Below are 26031 nucleotides of genomic sequence, written 5' to 3' on the forward strand. Positions count from 1 at the left end.
TACCCTTTAGTTTCAGTGAAAATGTTACAGTTTTATTATCATTAAGTTTTATTATCGTATTTTTTCGGTCGTACATACATGACCACCATAAACACCTGAAATATTGTAATGTTCCTCACGTTGGCCTATTTTTTGCCTTTCGGGTGAGATCTTAAAGCCTTTGTCTTTGATTTGCGTAGCCACCATTTGATCGACGAACATCATCTTTTCGAAACCATCTGGCTAATGTCGGAGCAAAGCCCATAAAACCAGGATTCCTAGTATATGACATAGTAAATATTTACCTTTGTACGAAAGAAAAAGTGACTAAGGCTTCCAGTGCCCAGGGCTGGAATCGAACCAGTGTGCCTTTAAATGCCTAGACTGCTTGGCAAATCGGACCACGGTGACATGGGTCAAATTTTCCCAAGTATATGCAATCTCTTAAGGGCTTACGGTGACCTCTGGCCAACTCTAAGGCCTCTTAATATTTTCATAAAATAAATTTATTTGTTTGCTAATAAAGTTACACCTTTGTGTAGTTAAAGTACTGCATACAGTCCTCTACTGTAATCTCTTTACGGGGGTGATCCCCTCTAATGGCCGCCATTAGGCCATTACGACGACCCGCTGGATACTGCCTAACGAGCCACGCCACTGATCCGTTAAAAGTACTATTCATTAAGGTAGCATTCTAAAATGTCGCTATAATTTTATATGGATACCGTGGAAACGTCACGTACACACCAAAAACACTTGGTTCGTGTATAGAAATATGAAACTCTTATTGCCCCTTAAAGTGTCCGTAGGTACGTGCACGATGCTGCAACGATATATGTATACCAAGAAAACGATTAGAAGTTTCTGAAAAATCTCCTCTTTCCTGCATTATACACGATGACAAGTATCTGTCCAAAAATGTTTTTGTGACACAGCTTTTTTTGCTGACTGTACTTTTTCTCATTGTCTATAGAGTACTTCTTGAGACCTTTCTAATGAGCCTAAGCGCGATGTGTTTGTGTTTTTCCACCGAGGAGTTCCTTTGGCTACCTACCGACTGCATCATCAGAACACCTGCATGCTAGCACATTATTGCATTGTCACCGGAATTACGATAGTACTCCAATTTTCAACTGAATCAGACACCGGGAAGTGGTTCACATTTTAGTTACAAGATTGAGGCATACGTATTAGAGATTGCAACGGATAGTTGTTTGGCCGGATACCGGATACCGGATATTCGGCCTGACCATCGGCCGAATATCCGGTATCCGGCCGGCGAATATACGGCCAGCGGAACTATACCTACATTTCGGTTTTTCAGGTGCGCATTCTGCAGGTCTGACCTGTTTCCTAGTGAACGTTCGCGCGGACACACTTCTAGGTTCGAAATGAGTGCGCGTGCTAGTCAGTGGAATGTTTAAATTGTTTTAAAATAATAAACAAGTACGATTATGACCATGACTGTTTCTTAAATCCAAATTAGTTTACTCCGAAATCAAGCAATGTTACTATCCGGTATCCGGCCGGATAGTAGACCACGATCCGGTATCCGGCCGGATATTAAAATCATGGCCGGATAGGCCGGATACCAGATAGTAACCGAATATCCGGTGCATCTCTAATACGTATACAAAAAAGATAGGTATATACGCAGTGAAGCTAAATAAAAGTGTGTAAAAAGTTAAAAACATAAGGAAGATTCTGTCTCCACTTGTTCCTTTACTGTACTGACTGTTGACAATTTCGGCCTAATTCGAACTTTATAATACGTCAAAAATTTGTTAAAGATTTGGATCTTTTGACACTGACATATCCGATCCATATAAAATCTTTAGCAAATTTTTGACGTATCTTACTTAAAGTTCGAATCAGACCGTTTGTCATTTACTCCAACCTTTAGGCACTATTCATTATTGGTTAAAACGGAACCATGTATCAGCGTTAAAACTCTGCGATTTAATAACGCTTTTAAGCGTTCCGACCATTAGGAAAGCAAATTGCACGAAACGACGCGCTGGCGACAGGGTATTTATCACCGGGTTTTAAGAGACAAAAGTGGAAAGTTGACGGCTAAGTGCTGGGGGTTCTCTGACGCGAATGTTCGATTTGGTAGTTTTACTTTATTTGGCTTGTAAATTACTATTTCGATTTTAGGTTGACATAGTGTCGTGTAAAATTTGACAGGAAAAGGAACCTGATATTTACTTAAGTATAGTTTGCCTGAAGTTACACATATTGCAAAAATGCAAACTGTGATGCGGTACAGTCCTATATCTATTTAGGGGCATTGATCACAAATAACGGTGGCTGCGTAGAAGAGATCAAACGCCGGGTGGCGATTACAAGATCTGCCATGGACAAGATGAAAAGAGTTTGGAGGAACCGGAACATTACAAGGACCACTAAAACCAGGCTTGTCAGAACCCTCATTTTTCCCATTTTTCTCTATGCTGCTGAGACATGGACACTAAGGGCATCGGAAGAACAGTAGGTGAATGCCCTAGAGATGTGGTGTTGGAGACGAATGCTGGGTATATCATGGACTGAGTTCCGGACCAACGCATCAATTCTTGAGGAGCTTGGCATTAAAGACCGGTTGCTTTCTACGGTCAAAACTCGGATCCTCAACTTCTTTGGACACGTGTCTCGGCGAGATGGAACATCCATAGAACGCCTAGTTGTGCAAGGAAGAGTGGGAGGTGACACGGCTAGAGGAAGATCGCCAATGAGATGGACCGACCAAATCAAAGCCAGTGTGTCGGCCACAGTAAGCGAATGCTCACGGAAAGCAGCTCTACGAGAGGAATGGCGACGACGTGTCGTTAAACAAGTCGCTCAAAAGTAGACTATGTAGACATAATGGCCATGGCCACGACCACTCTGTCAAGAGTGTAACGAAGAAGAAATACCCTCAATACTAAGCTTTCTCTATACAATAAAAGCTGCACAGTTATTTGCGAACTAAGTTATTTATGAAATAAGAGAATACCTACCAACTTTACCCAGTTTTCCTAAAAAAAATTCAGAGTTTATTTTCCAACCAATACTTATATTTTAGGTTTTCCTAGACCTGGCATTAATAGTGTTCGCTCCAACGAAACTCACCCCTAAAGTTAACATTTGACAATTAGCGAAAAGCCGAGTCATTGGTAGTCATTTGTTTGACTCGTTCGACTCACGACATGTCGATGTTTGTCGCGGGTTAAATAAAATAAATAATAAATAACAGTAGGAAAATTCGGACCGTTTTAATGACAGCTTGTGACTTGGTATTTTTGATTGAGAAAAGTTACAAGATAACTGTTTAATTTTGCTAACAGTACAGTTGTTTTTTGTTTTGTTTTTAAAAACAAAAACAAAAAAGTACAGTAAGCCAGGAGACGACAGAAAACTATTTAGTATTTTTTTGAAAATGCTATAACTAATTCCATATTAAAACTTGAATAATTTGTTTAAAACTTTTATCAGCGCCATACACAGATGTATTTAGTAGGTATGTACATACATATATAAAACGCATATGAAATTTTAATACGCCTGAATACTGTGGACCCGGTTATGTTTGAAATCACCCCTTTTGGTACCTACATGTAGCTATTGAGCGACTTGATGCTAAAGACAATTCTCCTGGTTGTGACGTAACTTCAGGGTGGAATCACATCTATTAGCATCGAGCCCCATTTTATATTTACACAAGTAGCTATATGAGAAATTGCTCGTTACGCATGTTATTAGTATTCCGATGTGTACGCATCTTCATCTATATACCGAGCGATATTTCATATTAAAATGCTACCCGATGCTAATAAACCAGAAGAATTGTAGTTTAGTTAGCCTCAATAGCTACATGTACCAAAAGGGGTGATTTCAGAACCAATTTAAACCAATTTAGTCGAAGTTGTCCTGTAACCTCGATCGGCTGGTATCAGTCGCATCGCGTGCGTTTGCGCAACTCCGCGCTTCGCCGCGCAAGCGGGCCGCCTGAATCATTTCCCGCGCAGCTTGCACAGTGCCACTTGGTGCCGTGTTATTGTTACATATAGTTGGTCAAAGGACTGTCTCATTTCAATCATATACAGAGAGAATACCATCTTTTTCTTACACTAGTACTAGCACCCAAAAGAAAAGGGTGAGTATAGTTTTCCAAGTTCTTATTGACTGACAAATTTACCAACTATATGTAGTAATTTTAACTGGTCTAACGCGATATCATATCATTATTTTTACCTTATTTGACGTATTAAGGGTTTCATCTCTGGGAAAACGCGCATTTTTTTATTTGTATATGTTTTCCGAGCAAAGCTCGGTCTCCCAGATATTATTTATAATACCAGAAGAACTTCATATTTTAGCAACACGCTACTGCAACGATTACCAAGGCATCTTACGTACCTACGGTGGCTACAATAGAAAGTGCTTCTAGCTTAGTAGATCTTTGTTAATTTCAAAATTATCGGGCTTACGTAGTTGTCCCAATGCACCTTACCTAGTAACTATCTTATATTCCCGTAAAATGGCAATCGAGTACCTATCAGTGCTTGGTGGCAAATCTACCAGTGCTTGGTGCTTAGCACTGGTAGATTTGCCTTAAGGCCCAGTAGGTCTGGGCCTAGGGCGGCAAAGGCGGCAGTCTAGATGGGTGCTGAGAAAGGGGTGGCTAGTAGTTACTACAGGGCCTGGGGCCCAGGGTGGCCAACACTGCAAATCCGCCACTGGTACCAAGTGAAACAAACCTAGCCAAACGTAAACCGACGCATTATCATTGCTTTTACTGAACGCATCCGTAAGGCGTTTCCAAGGTCCGGCGAATTTTAACCACTTCCCACAATAACTCTGCACTCTTCTACACCTTAACACAGTAACATTAGAGTTCAAATCCAGCACATCAAGTATACGGATATAACGTGTTAACAAATGTCTAATTATTCGCGTCTGACCAACGCCCTTATTTTGAAAGATATAGAGACCAGTTTCGGTTTTTTTTTTAATTAATTGGGTTCGAGATGTGAATGTCGGTTTCTATGTCCTGTCATTAAATACCGAGGTTTCGGCGATTTCCATTTTTGCCACGTTTCCCGTTAAAGAGGCATAATTTTATTTAATGTTTTATTTACGTAACAGTTTCCTTTTGGTTTCGTTAAATTATTGTGAGTAATTATAAAATAGTTATGCATGTTTGGGGAATGTAAACATTCGCTTTCAATGTTACATGCGTAAAATAGTTTTCAACAACTGTTGTTTGTAAATGTACCTAACTATCAGCAAATACACATACCTCTATGTACCTATAACATTCTCTGAAGCAGTGATTATGTTTTATTTTATGACAAATTGAAAATAAGGGCTACAGACAATTTACCTTACTACTTATCCAACTATGTTTGGGGAAATACGTTTGGTCATTTGAATGGTTTCTGTGCAGACTTATTGCGCCAAACTTGATAATTTCCAGACAGGAGGTTATGATAGAGCCGAAAATTAAATAAACTGTAGCTTAGGGCCAGAAACATCTTTTAAAAGTTGCTCTAAGATTTTTTTGGAGGAAATTAGGTCTGTTTATGCTGATAAAAAGACAAAATTTGCAAGGACAATGATTTGCCGGCTTGACAAGTTGAAAAATCCACGATCATCAACATGGCAACACGGCAAATCATTATTGTGTCCTTAAAAGATCGCTCGCGCTAATGTCTGTGTCACCAATTGTTTGTAAGATGTGGCCTTACCATCAAGCACCCGCACTTTCATTAAATTTGCCAACGTATAAAAAATCAGAAACTAGTGAAACTGAAGGCGTAACCGGAGCATCGCCAAGGCGTTCTTTGTTCTGCAATTACCGAGTGTGAAGGGCGCGTTGTACACGCACGTCTAATTGTCCGATTCTGGTACGAGGATAAGAGGACGATGACTCTAGGTAAGGTAAACGTACAGGTGCTCGACGCGGTCCCAGTACATGTCATCTTGAAACTTAAGTCATTGTCAATAGAGGTGACAGCAAGGTGTCATCTATTGGGCATTAGCATGTCGAGTACTAGTACGTTTACCTTACCTATAGGTTATTAAGCGTCGGCAATTCCACATTGTCGACCAAGCGAGCGCGAAGCGGGAGCGAAGCGTTTTCGTATCAGCTTGGGGAAATGGCTTTTGTTTTTCCGGCTGTTTTCCTCTACAGGCATTTTTCTACCGGTTCTAGTAAATTTTGTGGAGTTCGATAATTATGTGTTTTTGTCGATTCAGATGTTGAAACTTTTCATCGTGATTCGCTAGGTCTACTGCTCACAGAGCCATTAGTTTTTAACCGTTTAACTGACGAAAAAGGAAGGTTGTAGTCACCTGCAACACGGCGAAGCGATGATTTGTAATATATACAATTTTACTAGGTAAAGTGCTCCCAAGGATACACTGTGCTGGGCTATGTACTAGGGCCAGTATTTGTCCCTTATCCTGTCAACGGAGAATCCTTCTATGAAGATTTAAATAGCCTACTCTTTATATCTCTGTATGTTACACGCTGGTTTGCTACCGTTGGAGTATAAAAAGAGGATTTGAAGTGTTGCTCATTTCGCACAAAATGGACTAAAATGGAAAAAGCCGCATTAAATAGACATTAAAAACTGTAAATTCACAATGAGACCTACTACGAGTGTTTAACCAAATTTTGGCCGTTGGCACAACCCTCAGAGTGAAAATGGACAGGTTCATATCCAATTTAGGACCAGCATCAAATTTTCCGGTCCATTCGCCGAGACACGAGCATTACGTGCTGGACATAATCACTTTCGTTCATTGCGTGTTCCATGTTCCTTTCCGCTCGATCCGGAACGGAAATCGCAAAAAAACTGCCCGCTTCTTATATTGCCACACGCTATGTCAATACTATAGGAGTAAAGACACGTACCAGAGTGACACCTACAGGTTACACGAGCATGTTCGCTCGCATAAGAAGGTATTTTTTTCAAAACCTTTATTAAATTTGACGTTTCCTACAGTAGAAAAGTCTGGTGCACTCTAACCCTTATAATAAGCTAACGTCTTTTCTTCATTTTCTCCAAGAAACTCATTGATTCGAGTTAGAAATCGGAAGTCACTCGACCAAAAGCACCAAAAGCAGCAGGCTAGTGCCTTGCAGTTATAGGACACATTCGTTTTTTGACAGTCGACAAATACTTATCAAAATTTGACTCGGTATATATTTAACATGTAGCGCTCGATGATCGCTTTTAGTTAACCGCAGTGTAAAAAGTAACAGTGTTGGTACTGTTGGTCCGACGGCCTTTGACGTGTACCGAGCTACTAACAATGCGATGACAGCGACCTTCCTCCCCTCGTCGAACGACTGTGGGCCCGATTCGGATTTTGAAATAGACATCTACTAGATATCTTTTAGACGTCACCAAGATACGATAACGATATGTTTAAGATCTAACCTGTCAAATTTGACATTTATGCGATTCTGGAGATACTCCTGAACGATTTCCACAAGATATGACTTAGAGATCCTATTCACATCTAATAGATATCTAACACTATCTGACGTAAAAGTGACACTGGTTGCCCGAATTGAGCTGCAAAAGAGAACTAGTAGAAATCTAAACTATAACGTATCTAGAATGGATCTAGTACGTGTCGTCTCTTGTGAATATCTTGAAGTTCGAATACGGCAGTGTATAGACTGTGCTTCAGTCATAGGCAATAGTAGACGCTTATAGCGCGGTTTGAAGATGTTACTCTGGTCACGTTTAATTACTATGGTCAATGCTGCCCTCATTTGCGAAAAAGGACATAACTACCATTAAGAATACTATGCAGATAAGCCATTTTAACTGAACGTAGCAGATAGCGTGATTCTTTGTTCTGCGATAATTGGAGGTGCACTCGAGTTTAAGATTAATTTTACTCGTTTTGGTCTAATGATTATTTGGACTAATAATCCATCGTCATGATGGCCTCATGCTCATGCATACACGCTTGGACAGTGGAGTAAAATAGATTGGCATTGACTTGGTCTTTGTTGAGGATTTTTGTGAGGGGGCAATTACTATGCTAACTTATTGCATCGACTCATTTTAGTAGGTGGGGTAAACTGAGGCGAATCACGGGTGAATCAGGTCCGGATGAAAAATCCGTTTGTATTAGAAATGTTGAATTGACATTGATTCCATTCGTCTCATTCTACCCTGGTTGGTTACAGCAATTACTGATCAGATTGACGGTAAAGGACTTGATATTATTGTAATATTTTTTATTATAGGTACTCATGGTATACATTTTATCATATAATATTTCATAATTATAAGAAACATAAGAATCGTAAAAGTTATTAAAAGACTTACCTACCTACCTGCCTACCTAAGGCACCATCAATATCATCATGGACATCGTGGTATCGTCAAAAACTATAAGTACATTAAAATGACAAATTAAAACTAGAAATCTTGACTATAGTCTCGTTTTTTTCAGCTAGGTATAAAATATTGCCCATAAGAAATAGTATGGAACGCTCATTTGTTTCTTGCATAAGTAGAAGATTTATGGCATTGCATTGTACTTTATAGTTAACAAAAACAGATACCTAATACCTAGGTCTTTTACCAAGTCTAGATTGCTTCACTGACATACTTGGGCTTAAGTTTAGTGCTCATGAGAAAATAGCTCAGTAAAATTCAATTTAAATGGAAATTTTAATTGCCACTGTAAAGAAGTCGCTAATTTACACTAATTTACAGTGGAACCGATAATTGCTTGTTACAAATATTGGTAGCTATTTTAAAGAGAATTTTCTAAAGATTGAAAATTGGGCCATGCGTTCAACCAAGTTTCAATCTAGCATATATTAGAGTAAATTAATATGTGCATTATTTATATAATATATATATCGATATATATCGTCAAAAGCGATGGTAGGCTATAGCGGTAAGAGCGTGTGACTTTTGAGGTTGTGGGTTCAAACCCCGGCTTGTACAGTCGCCATCAGATATATCGGAGCGGCCGAGGTGCTCAAAACGATCTGAACACGCACTCTATCGCCTTGACAATAGAGGTGTGTTCATATATTTGTGAGCACTTTGACCGCTCCGATATATCTGACGGCGACTGTACCTTGTACCGATGAGTTTTTCATAACTTATATATGTAAGATATATAATTCGATATTTATCAGTCGCTTTTCGGTGAAGGAAAAACATCATGAGGAAACCGTACTAATTCCAATAAGGCCTAGTTTACCCTAGAGTGGAAGGTCAGGTGACAGTCGCTTTCGTTAATACTAGTGCCTATGCCAATTCTTGGGATTAATTGCCAAGTGAATCCAAGGCTCCCATGAGCCTGGCAAAAAGCTGGGACAATCCGAGGAAGATGACATCGTTATATTTCTCTAGTTTATTAAAGTACGCATAACACAAGCCTTGTTGAGCTTACGGTGAGGTTGAGTCGATTCGTGTAATACTGTCCTATCATCGTATAGTGTAGGTACTTACACGAGTAGTTGGTGTAAATTTAGCCGGTTCCACTAAGCTAGGCGTATCCGAGTGTCGTGTGCAAGTGTAGCCAGAAATATTTTTATCCAAACAAACATGCCGCTTCGAAATAAATATGTCGGACGGAGCGGGTTAAGGGGACTTTACGTTGGAGGATGTTATAGAAAATGATTGAAAAATAATTTTGCCGTGTCGGGATTTATTATGCATTTAAAATTTCGGATCCAGTCCGCGCGAAGGTTACCTACAGGCGGCTGGATCCGTAAGGTCTGTGGGTTGTTTTATATCTCGGATGATGATGATGGGGATGATGTCGTGTTGTTATAATTGGTGATGATGGTGATGGGTTTAAGGGTTACTTGCACCATCTCACTAACCCAGGGTTAACCGGTTAAACTTGGAGTTACCATGGTTACCAGTACAAATTGACACTGGGTTAACGTTTTAACCGGTTAACCCCGGGCTATTGGGATGGTGCAAGTGGCGCTAAGATGTGCAGATGTTTTGGAAGATGGGTGTTATAGATGAGATTTATATGTCGTTGCACGGATTACCCTCATCTGGCAGAATATTATTTGTCAGAAATATATTTCGCATAACACGTATCGCAGAAAAACATTTAGTCGAATGATACTTTCGCATAAATACTTAAATAGGTAGGTACATGCCATAATAGTCATTTCGCATACCTAATATTCATTTGGCAGCATTTTCTAAGCGGGTTAGGCTAGGGTTTTCTCCAAATAATATTATGCGAAAAGAAATTCTGCGAAGTAATATTATGCGAAAAACACTGCCAAAAGGATTTCTGCCAAACGATATTTTTACCAAGTAACATTATCCAATACAAGATTCTAATAAACAACTTTCTGCAACACATTAGTAAACCATTTTACTCAGAAACCTATCCGGTTCTAAAACATACAAATTAATATAACATCCGGTGCAGCGTGCCGTCCCCCTAAGCCGATATAAAAATCAACGTTGACCAGAGCCAGATCACTTACGACAAAAAGAGAGCATGTTTACATTACGAACCGCGAAACGTATAGTACACTCGTGTGCGCGTCGGGCACAGGCGGCAGCGGGCGCGGAGGATGGGGCGAGTGGAACAAAATCAACGTTGACCAGAGCCAGATCACTTGCGACAAAAAGAGAGCATGTTTACATTACGAACCGCGAAACGTATAGTACACTCGTGTGCGCGTCGGGCACAGGCGGCAGCGGGCGCGGAGGATGAGGCGAGTGGAACAAAATCAACGTTGAACAGAGCCGGATCACTTATGACAAAAAGAGAGCATGTTTACATTACGAACCGCGAAACGTATAGTACACTCGTGTGCGCGACGGGCACAGGCGGCAGCGGGCGCGGAGGATGGGGCGAGTGGAACAAAAATCAACGTTGACCAGAGCCAGATCACTTACGACAAAAAGAGAGCATGTTTACATTACGAACCGCGAAACGTATAGTACACTCGTGTGCTCATCGGGCACAGGCGGCAGCGGGCGCGGAGGATGGGGCGAGTGGAACAAAATCAACGTTGACCAGAGCCAGATCACTTGCGACAAAAAGAGAGCATGTTTACATTACGAACCGCGAAACGTATAGTACACTCGTGTGCGCGTCGGGCACAGGCGGCAGCGGGCGCGGAGGATGGGGCGAGTGGAACAAAATCAACGTTGAACAGAGCCGGATCACTTATGACAAAAAGAGAGCATGTTTACATTACGAACCGCGAAACGTATAGTACACTCGTGTGCGCGTCGGGCACAGGCGGCAGCGGGCGCGGAGGATGGGGCGAGTGGAACAAAAATCAACGTTGACCAGAGCCAGATCACTTACGACAAAAAGAGAGCATGTTTACATTACGAACCGCGAAACGTATAGTACACTCGTGTGCTCATCGGGCACAGGCGGCAGCGGGCGCGGAGGATGGGGCGAGTGGAACAAAAATCAACGTTGACCAGAGCCGAATCACTTACGACAAAAAGAGAGCATGTTCACATTACGAATCGCGAAACGTATAGTACACTCGTGTGCGCGTCGGGCACAGGCGGCAGCGGGCGCGGATGATGGGGCGAGTGGAACAAAATTAACGTTGACCAGAGCCGGATCATTTACGACAAAAAGAAAGCTTGTTTACATTACGAACCGCGAAACGTATAGTACACTCGTGTGCGCGTCGGGTACAGGCTGCAGCGGGCGCGGAGGATGGGGCGAGTGGAACAAAAATCAACGTTGTCCAGAGCCGGATCACTTATGACAAAAAGAGAGCAAATACATTACGAACCGCCAAACGTATAGTACACTCGTGTGCACGTCGGCCACAGGCGGCAGCGGGTTTAATTTATCAAATTTAAAATAATAGGATCTTAACGGCTGTTTAAAAAATTGCATAACAATCATCCCCATATAAAATCTGTTATGATCAAAATAAATCAAGAATTCAAGATAATATTATCCTGGCTAAATTATACGTGAAAGGTAATCCCATAATATTTTGAGTGTTTGTTGGAACGGCTAGCAGATCATTTAACCTTACATTAAGGCATATTTTTTCCTTAAAGAAATAATCTAAATACTTCTTACAACGACTGTCAAAACGGGCCACCATTTGCGAACTAAATAGCTCCGTGGCACAATATTTACGCTCCACCCACCGTGGCACAAATATGTGTGGGGTCATTTTACAGAGCTAGTTCGTCATCAGTACGGTTACCATCAGTTTGTCACTGACATAAACGCCGTCGAGAACGTAATTTACTTTCTATACATCCCGTTTGCACTAATATGCGAGTGCGAGCGAGATGTATAGAAAGTAAATTACGTTCTCGACGGCGTTTATGTCAGTGACAAACTGATGGTAACCGTACAGATCTATGTTTATTATCAATCGCTGGGTAATTATAACTGCGGCGCAGGGATATTTTACGCGAGGTGCGACTAGAAGACATCTTAGACATCACGTAGACCCGTGGACCATAGCAGAACTAAGTACCTAGTACGTTTGACTTACTACGTGGAAATAATAACACTGACACAATTATAACTGGGAAGGAATAATAACATTCAGCGCTGCACCAACTCTTAATTCGACGAAATATAAAATAAGTACCTCCTGAACATATTAACCTTTGACCGTTTTTTTTATTTTTTTCCCATCTATTGTATGTCAAGAGGGTTTCAACTCACGATTTTCTGTATTTTGTGTCGAACAACGAGTTAAAAGGCAAAAATAAATTTAAAACGAAATTAATGTTTAATCCACCTTGTACCACGCGGCCCGTTCGATAGCGGGTAAGTAGGTACAGTCGCCATCAGATATATCGTAGCGGCCAAGGTGTTCATAATATCTGAACACGCGCCCTAACGCCTTGACAATAGAGGCGTGTTCATATATTTGTGAGCGCCTTGGCCGTTCTGATATATCTGATGGCGACTGTACACAATTGTAACTGCGGCCCGGGAATAATACGCGAGGTGCGACTCAAAGACATGCAGAACTATGAAGGAATGACATTCAGCGCGGCACCAAATGCCTATCATTCACTCTTAAACTCTTAATTCGACAAAATCTAAAATACTGAACATATTTGACCGACTTTTTGATTTTTTTCCCAACTATTGTGTGCCAAGCGGGTTTGAACTCACAATTTTCCTTGTTTAGTTAAACTAAGAAAAAAAAATTAAAAACAAGATAAATGTTTAATCCACCTTGTACCACGCAGCACGCTCGATAGCGCGTAATTGTAACTGTGGTCCAGGAATAATACGCGAGGTGCGACTCGAAGACATGCAGATACACGGAGCTCAGCGGTACACGCTTTGACTCGGAAAATTGGTACACTACATAATTTAGATTAGTTCTCCGAAAAGCTTTTAGTCTGAGAGCGAAAAATACCTTCTTGAAAGTAGATAGGTATGTTTCTAAGGAACACACATTAACGGTGTAAAAATTTATATACTACATCATATTTCGACGCGATTCGGGCAATGAATTAGAGATTCATTAGACATGAAATAGTAAAGATATGTGACGTTCCACGGCAAAAGGTACCATTGCCCCGGCTGAATATTGGAGCGGCGTTAATAATAGCGTAAGCGCCAACCGCCATAAGGCACCTTTTGCCGTGGAACGTCACACATCTTTACTATTTCAAGTCTAATGAATCTCTAATTCATTTCCTGAATGGCGCCGTTTGTCCATTCGTCGAAAATATGCTTGTAAAGTCTGAAATCAACTCTTCCGTAAATCATGTTCTTCTGAAGGAATTGTAATTTTTTTCAGGAGTAATGAAACGGAAATTGAGTGTTGGTAGTTTGGGACACTTTTTTTCTCCTCTTTAGGATTTTAGAGCTTGTAATTCTGAGTAGAAATAACATAAAAATTCAGAAATAAAAAAAAGTGTAGGGGACAAGTCGTAAGGCCCACCATAGAAAGTTTTTCAACTTTTAATTTGAACCTTGTTCTATATTATAATGTAAATTGGAACGAATTTCGTTTGTTTTAAAAAGCAATGAAACGAAAGAAATGCTACTTTATTTGGTTCATGATAAATTCAAATTAGATTGCATGAATATGTACATTGTAGGTAATGTACCTACATTTAGACTCAGGAGGTTAAATGAAATGACCCACTTTAGGTTTTTAAATATCATTCGGTGAGCCGTAAGCTTAATTTACACTGTCCATAACACCGTTAGTTCCAAAGTGGCTCCACAGATGGCGTTAGGAGTATCTGTTGTAAGCAGCTCTACGCTTGCCGTAGGCGCTATCGCTCTTGAAACAGTTTCAGGTATTGGATAGGGTGTTCTGTTCACTTTTACGGCGCTGTGTTAGGATTTTATGATTGAAATGTTAAGAGTGTAGGGTTTATAGGTCGAGTTTATGTTTTGTTCTCACACAGAATCTACAACTCACCGCATTACTGTGAGTACTATTGGTATAAAATTTCGAAAAAGTTTCGACAACGAACACCCATTAATTGAATATCATTTTGTCTCAAAACGTCAAGCTTTTCTTTAAAATTAATTTTATACTACCTAAGTAAAACCATCTAAAAACAACCAACACTCACTCGGCACTCGCGGGATCGAATCCCTCTACGTTACTAAATTTACTTAACTAGGTATTTTATTGAGGCATTCAATATCAACATTTTTATTACCTAGGATCCTAATCTACGACTGAATTTATGGTAAAATAGAGAAATTATTATTTAGAGAAATCATTTATGATACGTGCACCTGCAACGACTTACGAGTATATGTACGTCTACTCTATCAAATCTTATTTTGAATTTGAAAAATGTTTGCCTAAACCCGATGCACACTATTTGTTAACTTTGTCACAACTACTAAGTACTTACCTAACTGAAGAAAACTAAGTTTTAGGGTGCCGCAGAAGAAAGTGACTTCAGACAATTTATGTACATTTAAGTAAGTAAATAGGTAGATAGAACCCAGTAGGTACATTTTTTACATTTGTTTATGAAACATGCAATTTTTTTTTGTAAATACTACAACTAAGACTACTTTTGCGCTTAGGTATCGCTGACTCCTTGGACTGGTATGCGATACCGTTTTAGTTTGCTTCTAGTGAACATAAAGTCATGGATCGTGCTCCGCACACACGTCGGCATGTGCGGCCAGTGCAACCATCCGAAACGGCTACAGACTTGCACGATATTAATACTGTTAAGCTATTTTGGATGCGTCCATGGATTAGATGTGCTTATCTGAATTAGCGTAACTTATTGGACGTGTAGGTAAAGTTAAGTTGTTTTAGTTTGGGCAGCTTATTGCATTACGTAACGTTTGGTTGTTGTTGGTGGGTACCGCGCGGCGTTGCCGCGCGTTGTCGCCTGTCCCCACCGCGCATCGATCCGCTCCGCCCAGCGCTCGCTCCTCCCACCTGCCCTGCCCTCCACCCGCCACCCCCGCGGCCTTTGTCGCGCCGCCCGCGCGGTCACCTGTGTCGCACGTCCTCAGTCGCGCACGGACCGCGTCGCGCGCCGCCCGTCTCGCGCTGCACTATTATGACACTGACGTGATGGAAGGCAAAGAGTTTGCGTCCGGCCTGCCCGCCGGTTTGGACTATTTCATGATGCCTCGTGTGAGCCAACCGGCGCCCCAGTTCGACTTTAGAAAATTAGGAGCCAGCTTTAGTGGAAGAGATGAAGACAGGAGTGACGAGAGGCGCTCGCCCGACTACCAGGACCGCCGCGAGCCGCCGCCCGCGCCCTGGCCGCTCGGGCTCGGAGTGCAGTTCGTCAATCCCGCCACCGGCAAGAAGCGCGTGCAGTGCAACGTCTGCCTGAAGACTTTCTGCGACAAGGGAGCTTTGAAAATTCACTTTTCGGCGGTGCATCTGAGGGAGATGCACAAGTGTACAGTTGAAGGGTGCACGATGATGTTCAGTTCGCGGCGTTCGAGAAATCGGCACAGTGCTAATCCTAATCCGAAGTTGCATTCGCCGCATGTGAGGCGGAAGATATCGGCGCATGACGGTAGGTCCGCGCAACCTTTCCCGCTGCTGCCGGCGCTGGCGCGGCTGCCGCTGCCGCCGCCCAGCTTACTACCGCCCGAGCTGGCGGCTCGTCTGCCTCCGCCGCTGGCCGGCCATGGCCCGACACCTCTACCTCCGCGAGTGCCCCTCGATAACCTCCGTAACTTCAGTGAAATTGAAAAAATGTATAGAAAGTTCCCACAACCGGAAGAACATTCCCGCGGCGTGTTGGATCTCGCTAAACCGCCAATTTCCCAGGAGGAAGAATCTTACGACAGTGACAACAACGATGACATTTCTGACGATGAAAATAAAGTTAAGTGTGAAGAGAGAGATGAGTCCCCGGTCGAAGAGAGACTTAATTCGTACGAGGACGAACCGGAAGATTTGAGTGTAAATAAAAAGAAAGATGATACCAAACCGACAGCCGCGTCTGAAATTAGTCGCAATGAACCCACCGTATCGGACGACAAGTCGTCCCTCGTTCCTAATAAACGTAAACGGAAAAGCGGCAACCCCACTCGTTGTTCTCAGAATAACGAGTACAATGTGTCCGACGAGGAATACCACAGCGACATGTTTAGAAATATTTCAACGCCGGGTTCTAGCCGCCCGGATGACGAGCCGCTATCGCTGAAAAAACAAAAACCTGAAAAGTGGGAGCCCTTTCAGAACGGAGAAGAAGCAACTGTGGACTCGGAATCGATAACACGTGTGAAAGCCGAAAGTGAATCTGACGACGAATCCAGTGCGCCGAGCGTCGTCCGCGAGGGCCTGAGACTGAGGTCAGATCTGTACACGCCGAGCGACAGCGGGAGCGACTTGCACGCGCTGGAGGAACGGCTAGCGCGAGCACGGTCACCTTCCGCGAGCAGCGACCGCACCGACGACCGGACGGACCTCAACGATCTCGAGATACCCATTGACGACGAAAACCCGGACAGGTGCACCGCATGCGGAAAAGTGTTTCAGAACCATTTCACCCTGCGCATGCATTACAGAAACGACCACTTGAAGTTGCTACATCCCTGCGATGTTAACGGCTGCGACGCTGCCTTCCCCTCGCGGCGGAGTCGCGACCGGCACAGCTCAAACGTCGACTTGCACCGCCGCCTACTCTCCACAAACTCCCCCGATGGCCGAGAACAAAGACCGGGATTCGAAATGAACACAGAACTGTTAAACAAATTGTACGCAGACATAAAAGGCCTAGCGTCGACCCTTGAAAGCTTGCGATACGGTGGCAACGAAGATGCCTCTCAAATTCCAAGTTACGTGTCAGAAACGATGAAGTTCTATAGTCGGAACTTGAGTGCGCTACAAGCGGGTTTGTTCCCACAGTTGGGCGAGCGGGGTTTTTTTCCGGGCCCTTTTCTGATGAATAATGGGGTGCAAGGGGGCGGAGGGCCGTACGGAGCGCCAGCGGGAGCGCAGTCGGCGCGCGAGTCGCTCTCGCCGCTATCTGCGTCGTCACCGCCGGTGCTGTCACCGGGCAGGCTCGACGCCGCGCACGCCCGCTCCAGAGAGGACGCCAAGCTGCTTTTTCGAGAGAGCTCGGAGTCCTACAAGAAGATGACATCTCTGTGCGAGCGCCAGGAGCAACTCTACCAACACCACGTTCCGGTGTCATGACGCCGCCACGCGCGCTCCTCCTGGTGAAGCGAGGCGCAACGGACTCTGTATAGTTAATTGTTAATAATATTAATTGAGTTAATTCTATTTCGTATTTCGTTTTGTATTTCCTTGTGATATTTAGACAAATATATCGTAATTATCGATCCCACGAACTGTAAGTTATAGGGACAGTACCGCTTGGAGGCAGTGAAGTGCAGTGCAATATGGACTCGGGTGTTACGAATGGTAATGCCGAGCGCGGGCGGACGATATGATATCGTGTAGAGTATTTGTAATCGATGTTGAAAGTAAACGTTATAATGATCAGCTTCATTTATTGTTCTGGCGCAATAAAGTCATTGAGGAAAAAAAATAATTGTTTTTATTTACATTAAGTTGGTGTCTGAATCGAATGGGTGATCGGACGGATCATTAATCTTTGCTTCATTTGCATTAAAAAGGTAGTCTGAATCCGATGATTTAAGCAATAATAACAGCTCTGGGCGATTACGACTTTATTTATACAACCAGAATCTAATAAGGAATGAACTTGTTTGACACATTAAACTTTTACGACAGCAGATTCACCATTCAACCGTCACGAAATGAGATAAAATAAGGAAATAACGTAATAATCTCCTATAACAGAACATCTGAATATATTATTAATCAATCGCATGCATACTTATTCAAATGTCGCTATTGATTTAAAGTAGGTAGGTATTCAACATAAACTATGAATGTTGATGAGCCCAACCAGCGGGAAATCGGGGGATATATGCAACAGTAGCAGTTTCATTAATTTAATTTAATGTTTCTTATTGAACACGAATCTTAAAAATAATTTTGTACAATTCTAATAGGGGATATTACTGCAATGTTCTGCCGCCAGAGTGCAGCACTACCGACTCTAGTAAATTCATAGACTAACTTATACAATTTATACATAAATACTGTGCCTTAAACTGTTTTTCGACAAGTTTTCACAGAATAAAAATATGACATTGATGCATCAAGGCGGTTTGTTAACAAGGGCCTACCGGTAAACGCGAAAATCGAAATTTAGTTACCTGCCTCTGTATCGCTCGAATATGCAAGAGTGATAGAGAGGCAGAAACCGAACTTTCGATTGTCGTGTTTCACGGTAGGCCATGTGATTGACGTAGTGACGCATGATGTGTCATTGATGTTTGTTTACTGTATGTGCTAGTTGTGCCACCTACGCAGAGCTTTGCCTAATATTCCCTATTGGAACGTTTCGAGTTGCCTCTTGAAATAGTTTGTGGCCGTCCGGCGACAGATGGCGTTGCCAGTCCGAATCTGTTGAGTAGTGCTGTTTTTCTAAATGCGTGTCTCTTGATCAGGATAATACTTATTATTAGTTTATTTAATTTGGCACGCAAGAGACAAATGAATTTTTACTAGTAGAAATATTTTCATAACTTAATATATCCGAAGAAAATATTTTCGTTGACTTTTTTGGAAATTACTTAATTATGAAATGTCTCAAAACGTCTAAACATTTGTGAATTAAATAAATAAAAAATAGCTGTAATTGTCACGCGGAGCCCAATGACCCAACAGAAATATTGCTAAAGGTAAGTAATACATAGAGTCTGTGCGGAAAGAGAAAAGTCGTGGAATGTATGGGGCCCAATACACTCCACGATCTTTCCGAACAGACTCTATTATTAAAAAAAAAAACAGATTTTTTGAACTTATGGACTGTAGGTGTGTATCAATAGTGGCGGACGAAACAATGCCCCAAAATGATTTGTCACCCAGGAATAGTTTTCCAAATAGTTATATAAATATCTCTACACAGTACGAAGTATCACAGTCTAACAGTTCTACATACAAAGACACAGTAGTCTGATCAACTACTTTTGATGCTGTGGACGTCTTTCGGCTGAGATGATGATGATGAATTTATTGTTAGGTAGGTATTAAAACGATTGACGCAAAACAGAAATTATTATTATCGATATATAAATGGTTGCACTTAGTCAATGTGTGTTTCGATAAATAAAAGATGTCTATTAATAAATGAAACGGTGAGTTCCGTTCTTTCGACTTTATTATGATGTAGGTAGTATTATATATGTTAGTGTTTTTATGAACATCATGAATATTCAACGGTAGGTTTCGACGACTTGCTTAAATCTAGATTTTGTTGGATTGTTGGTAAACATTGCATCACAGCGAAATGAAGCAGGCAAAGTGCATTGTGAGACTTTCTTTTAAAATAAGTAAGTTTTAAAATTTGTAGGTAACTGTCAAATTTAAATCTAACATAAAATAGGTATACAATCAAGCCGATTCATGCCATGTACAGACATCGTACATTTTCCAGCATTTTTGGTGCAGCAGAGTGGTGTTAACGGAATTGGTATAGATAATTTCAACTGAAATGGTAAATGAAGGTTAATATTTACGTAATTAACGCTAATTAATCATTAGGGTTGAAATTATTTATACCAATTCCGTTAACACCACTTCGCTGCACCAAAAATGCTGGAAAATGTACGATGTCTGCATGCAACAAATCCCTACCTCCCTATAAATGCGAATAACTCTCATCTGTATGACAGTTAGATGAAATTTGGTATGAGGATAGTTTCAGGCCCGGGAAGGACGGCGGATAGTTTTTATTATTCATCATCATCATTATCATTCATTATCACTTAAATGAAGTCGCAGACACAAGCTAGTTCAACAATGTTTATTTTACTTTGAACAATTATTTTCCATATATAAATTGATTAACCCACCCAATCGTCTCCGAGACGGACGAAACGACTAATCAACCTCTCAAAGCGAATGACTTCTTAAACTCTGCAAACCGTTTTGTCAAGACATGTTATTATGATACTGGAATAAATGGCGTCATTCCAACCTTGATGATACTATAGCCATCATTTACAAAACGACGTATGTGGCTCATTACCTTCAGTATGTTAGGCCTTTTTGCTTCTGTAGTATTAAAGCTCTTTATTGAACAAAACAGCATAAGCGGGTTACAGTTCCTATGCGCTTATGCTCTTTTGGTATTGGAGAGCAGTATAATGGCGGTGATTTTTTTTCGGTGCTGGGAAAAATGTTACGAATAAGCATTTTGGACGTCACCCTGTTATTAAATCATAACGACGTGGAACAATTAGAGTAGTTCTCACGGCATTGGACAGGCCCGATAATTACTACGTAGCTGGAAGGATTTGGGCTGGAGGTCAAATATGGCGTCCTATTGTCAGTCTGAGACAATGGGTGTATGTCATGTTCTTTGGGGCACCTTAAATTTGAGATTCGGAAGTTATGAGACTATACAATTGGACAGGAACGGAATGATGGCAAAACCTTCTGACAGTTTCTATCTCATTATAACGACTAGGTACATATTTTCAATCCGTACCTATTCAAAGTATTCAAACTGTACGGAAGATCCGGAGGTTCGAGTTCAGATCTAAACAACTGTATATTAGTTGTATTCGGATTGCCAACCTACAACTCGACAACACATACATACTTCTAACCTGGAGTTGCTTTGTAATAGGAAGGGTCCTAACAGTACCTAAGTACATATAGCTATAACATCCACACTAAGACAGAAATTAATTTTAATAGGGCTAGACATTGCCCGCGGGCCGCTAGTTGGTTTATTAATTTCGTCTTGACAAACTATATGCACCCCAACGGAAGGGATTTTTGGACTTCCGCCTATTTAGCTTAATTAAATTTGTTTTTGTTGATTACATTGCAAACAGACACACGAGTTTGCTGCAAAGCCGCAATTATCAGTTAATAAATGAAGACTACTTTTGTAGGTTACAAGCTTACTTAGAGATACTGTTAAATTTCATTGAACTCAACGAAACGGAATAAGAGGAGGAAATTAAAAGGAGACATAGGAGACAAAGGAGACGAGGAGAGCGCTGGTGGCCTAGCGGTAAGAGCGTGCGACTTTCAATCCGGAGGTCGCGGGTTCAAACCCCGGCTCGAACCAATGAGTTTATCGGAACTTATACGAAATATCATTTGATATTTACCAGTTGCTTTTTGGTGAAGGAAAACATCGTGAGGAAACCGGACTAATCGCAATAAGGCCTAGTTTCCACTCTGGGTTGGAAGGTCAGATGACAATCGCTTTCGTAAAAACTAGTGCCTACGTCAAATCATGGGATTAGTTGTCAAGCGGACCCCAGGCTCCCATGAGCCGTGGCAAAATGCCGGGATAACGCAAGGAAGAAAAGTAAAGGAGTCGCAAAACTTGCAGCAGGTTTTTACCTTTTATCTCAATTACTATATTATAGCACCATTGTCATATTTCAGATATTAAAACCGCGAATACAACATTATATTTTACGCAACTTTGTATTAATTTAGTCTACCTACTACTGCAGATAAACAGTATAATCCGCGCAAAACGCTTGTATGTTAATTAAAGCTTGACAAATGACAATGCACAAAGATTGCCGCGAGCGGGAAGATTATACGACCTGCTTATACAAAATGACGCTTCTGAGTTCTTGCAGACTACGGGGAGTCAATTGTTTGGGGAAACCAGTATAAAGTGGACTCGAGACGATCAATTGCAATTGCCAATGTGACGTACCTACTTTAATTAATGAAGTGCCATTGATGCAGTTTCAATCGATGCGTGAATTGAGATGAGACACACTGACATTCGGAGTATGGCGACTACAGCAATGTTACCGCTGCAGCGTTGCTGGTGCAGCACTTTGGGTTGCAGCAGTGGAATAGGAGTCGTCACTGACGATTTGTTTGATTACCGACCCCAAAACCATGTTTATTTATTAAAACTTTATTCCACAATGAAAATAAGAACAAATTGCGGACTAAATGCCTTAAGGCATTCTCTACCAGTCAACCATAGGGCAAAACAGAAATTCTCGAATGTGGGTGCAGTGGGAAAAATGATTCGGAAAACATAACAACTATAGGAACCTAAGCAATATATGGGGCATTATCTATGAAATGGGACCTTATTGTCGATGGCGGTTACGCCGTACAGCGTCGCGCAGCATTGTATTTCTATCGGAGCATCGTTAATACTGGCGTATGCGCCATCGACAATAAGGTCCCTTTTCATAGATAACGTCACATATAGGTAAGCGTAGTTGTTAGTAATCTGGACGTCACCTTAAAGTGGTTTCCACAAATATTGAATTAGCTACCTCGTTTGATATGATTCAGGTCAAGTGGAATATTAACTAGGAAAGGCAATTTTGGGGAGCTTCTTGGGGTATTTGTTTTAATAATTTTACGGTAGTTAGGTATAATAATTAGTTAACATACACGAGGGAATCGTAATCATAATTCGGAGATTAAAATAGATAATCTAAATTAAAATAAAATCTATATTTTAATTTGTTTGAAGGTTCGTGGCTAAATTTCCTTTTTAACTATGCTATCTTAGTCAACATAGAACTCTTCTAGTTTTGCCATGTTCGTTAAAAAAACAGTTTAGTACCTAATGTATTTAAATAACCTAAGTAGTAAAACCTTTTACGTGGGGACGATTTTTTTAAGCTTTAACTAAAAAAATTGTGGGGTTGTCTCGGAGGGAGTTTTAAAATATATCTAATTATACAACAGTTTAGATGAAAAGCAGTAAATTAAAAGCAATAAAATAATATTAAAGTAAGTGTTATTTTATGTATGCTTATTATAATGTGTTGCTAATTATGTAACCTATGCAAATAAAAGATTTCTAAATGTTGCCTTAGCTAAAAAACGGCAGACAAAAAGTACACAGGACAGGAAAGCCTCTTTAATTAATATATTTTTCCTGGCACATTTTCAGTTTGGACAAAGTTCTTCTAACCTACAAATGTATTAATAACATTAAGAAAACCCAAGTAAACTGCCCGCGGACTCACTTTAATCTCAGTTGTCGCTTCCAAGCGATCTCGAGCCTCAAACAACCTCACCAGTCTCGGCAGTCTCACCAGTGAGAATGCTTAATGAACCTTTTAATCTCCTTAAAAATTCCTAAAGGAACTTCAAAGTGAGGAATTACTGCTACGGGATGGAGATTGTATTTTTTTACGTTTAATTATTTTTGGTAATTTGGTCGGGTCAATATTGGACGCGAATTAACATTTGGTTTGTTTATTATGTTTATCTACTTTCGCTATCCTGGTTATGATAGGCTAAATTAAGTATTTATCTATTATGTATTTACACACAAGAGTAATGAAAACGGGCCAGAAAATAGAATTTAGATACAAAGTGACCTGAGAAATTTCTTCACAGTTGAATTTATTGCCTAGTTTTTGGTGCTAACTTATACAAGCTAACTTTAATGTTTCATATTTTATTTTGTATTTTATTGGGTAAAGTAAGGGTTGAGTAAGTACTTAAATATAATTTAACCACATCTAATCGCATCTCTCAAGAACTATGAACGAGTAGCTGCTTACCAAAACGAGTAACCTATTTAAAAATTGAATATTTCGAATTTCACATTTGAAAGTCAGCCGCTTTGCACCCTTGACGCGACATGACTATCCTCCCCGTAACCTAACAGCCTATCTTTTCCGCCAAGCCACTTACATACATCCTTTTGTACGGGTTGCGCTAGTGGGGTGTATACAATACATTATTCATAAATGTGTGATCAAAGACAATCGAGCTGTCAGTCGTGAGCCGACTCCTTTTTGTGCCTGTCTAGCTTACGAGAATTTGGAAACTGTTTTGAAATAGACGTCTATTTTTTATTAACGTCACGTAAATTATGATATTCAGGTGTAATATCTTACTATACGCTTAAGACAACCTTGTAGAAGATTCAAGGTAATCTGAATAAGCGTACTGTGTTAACTGTGTAAAGGGTTGGCAAGCTTTGTATCGTTGGATTAGTTTAAGTGAAGTTAAGATACATTAGTAAGCCACTTTTTTTCATTCATAAAATGGCCATGCAATTTTGTGGCAATTTTGTGTACATGGCATTTTGCGATAGCAAAGATAGGGTCGATCGGTAGGATCTTCCTTCTGCCTCGTATTATTCCGGCATTTTGCCACGCCTCATGGGAGCCTAGGGTCGGCTTGACAAGTAATCCCAAGAATTGGCGTATTCACTAGTTTTTACGAAATCGACGGCTATCTGACCTTCCAACCCAGAGCGGAAACTAGGCCTTATTGGGATTAGTCCGGGTTCCTCACGATGTTTTCCTTCACCGAAAAGCGACTGGTAAATATCAAATGATATTTCGTACATAAGTTCTGAAAAACCCATTGGTACGAGCCGGGGTTTGAACCTGCGACCTCCGGATTGAAAGTCGCACGCTCTTACCGCTAGGCCACCAGCGCTTCATCTTTATCAGAATCTTATGATTTAAAAACGACCATGTCAATATTGTTGATCCTATGACCGCTATTTAAGGACGCCCACGCCTATAGGTGCCTTTAGTGCCATGTGCTATGACGTGAAAGTAAAGACATTTTTTTCAATTAATATAATAATTCTGCAAATATATTTCCGTAATTTTGTTACTGCTTCAGTTCTTACCTACTTTTAATTCCAGCAACTTAAACAGCAAATGTGTAACATATTTAATTACACAAACGGGTCTACCGCGATATAATTTCATTGTTTTTACCTTAAATTCCGTCGTTTCAGCTGAATTGCACCAGCTGTGGTCACGGAGCTGTGGTGGTGTGTGTGTTGTGGAGAGTGGTCTTTCCGTGACCACAGCTGATGCAACTCAGCTGAAACATCGGAATTTAAGATAAAAACAATGAAAGTATATCGCGGTAGACCCGTTTGTGTAGGTAATTAAATATGTGAACAAAACGCGAGAGTCTAAAGTGTTATATAGCATTTTATTAATTCTTATGATCTGCTAGTGATATCTACGCACATTTAGAACTGTGGTTTAGCGATCAACGGGTTAACTTAAGGCTTAACAGGTACCTAGATCGGCTCCGGTCGTCGATTAGCCGCTATCGCTCTGTCGAAGCGACCTGCTTTAGCACTCACACTCACTTAGCCACAATAGCCGATAGCTGGAAGCAGTGATAATACGACGGGGACCATAAAAGAGCTCGAGTTCACAAACTTGGAAAGTCACTAGATTGTTATGCTTTTGGATTACAACATTTAAAATTTAAACAAATTTATTTGCACTAGGTAGAGTTACCAATAATATGTTACACAGCAAAGGCCGCAAAAATATCTGACACGATCTTATTTGTAGAGCCATAAGAGCGTGTCACATATATATATTTGCGGCCTTCGAAGAGGTAATATATTATAGCAGGAGTAGCAGGTGACTGTACTATAGGGATAAACGTGCAGATGTGTCTGTTAAATCTGTCTGCCGGATCGATCTGACGGACATATCTATACATATATCGCAAGTTATAAAGATTTTTGTTGATCTGACCTCGCAAAACACAAAAGAACTTTATGAAAACAAGCAAATAACTTATAA

The 26031-nt window shown here is 40.9% G+C and overlaps 1 protein-coding gene across 1 annotated transcript; it reads left to right on the plus strand.

The window, feature by feature from the left end:
- The first annotated feature begins 15266 nt into the window (after window positions 1-15266).
- Window positions 15267-18218, plus strand: LOC134798772 (zinc finger protein basonuclin-2). The gene has a single exon (XM_063771147.1). It carries the CDS (start codon window positions 15509-15511, stop codon window positions 17594-17596), a length of 2088 nt encoding a protein of 695 aa, XP_063627217.1. The 5' UTR covers window positions 15267-15508; the 3' UTR covers window positions 17597-18218.
- The last annotated feature ends 7813 nt before the right edge of the window (window positions 18219-26031 follow it).

This window comes from Cydia splendana, chromosome 17 (genome assembly GCF_910591565.1).
Source record: "Cydia splendana chromosome 17, ilCydSple1.2, whole genome shotgun sequence".
In the NCBI taxonomy this organism is placed as follows: Eukaryota; Metazoa; Arthropoda; class Insecta; order Lepidoptera; family Tortricidae; genus Cydia; species Cydia splendana.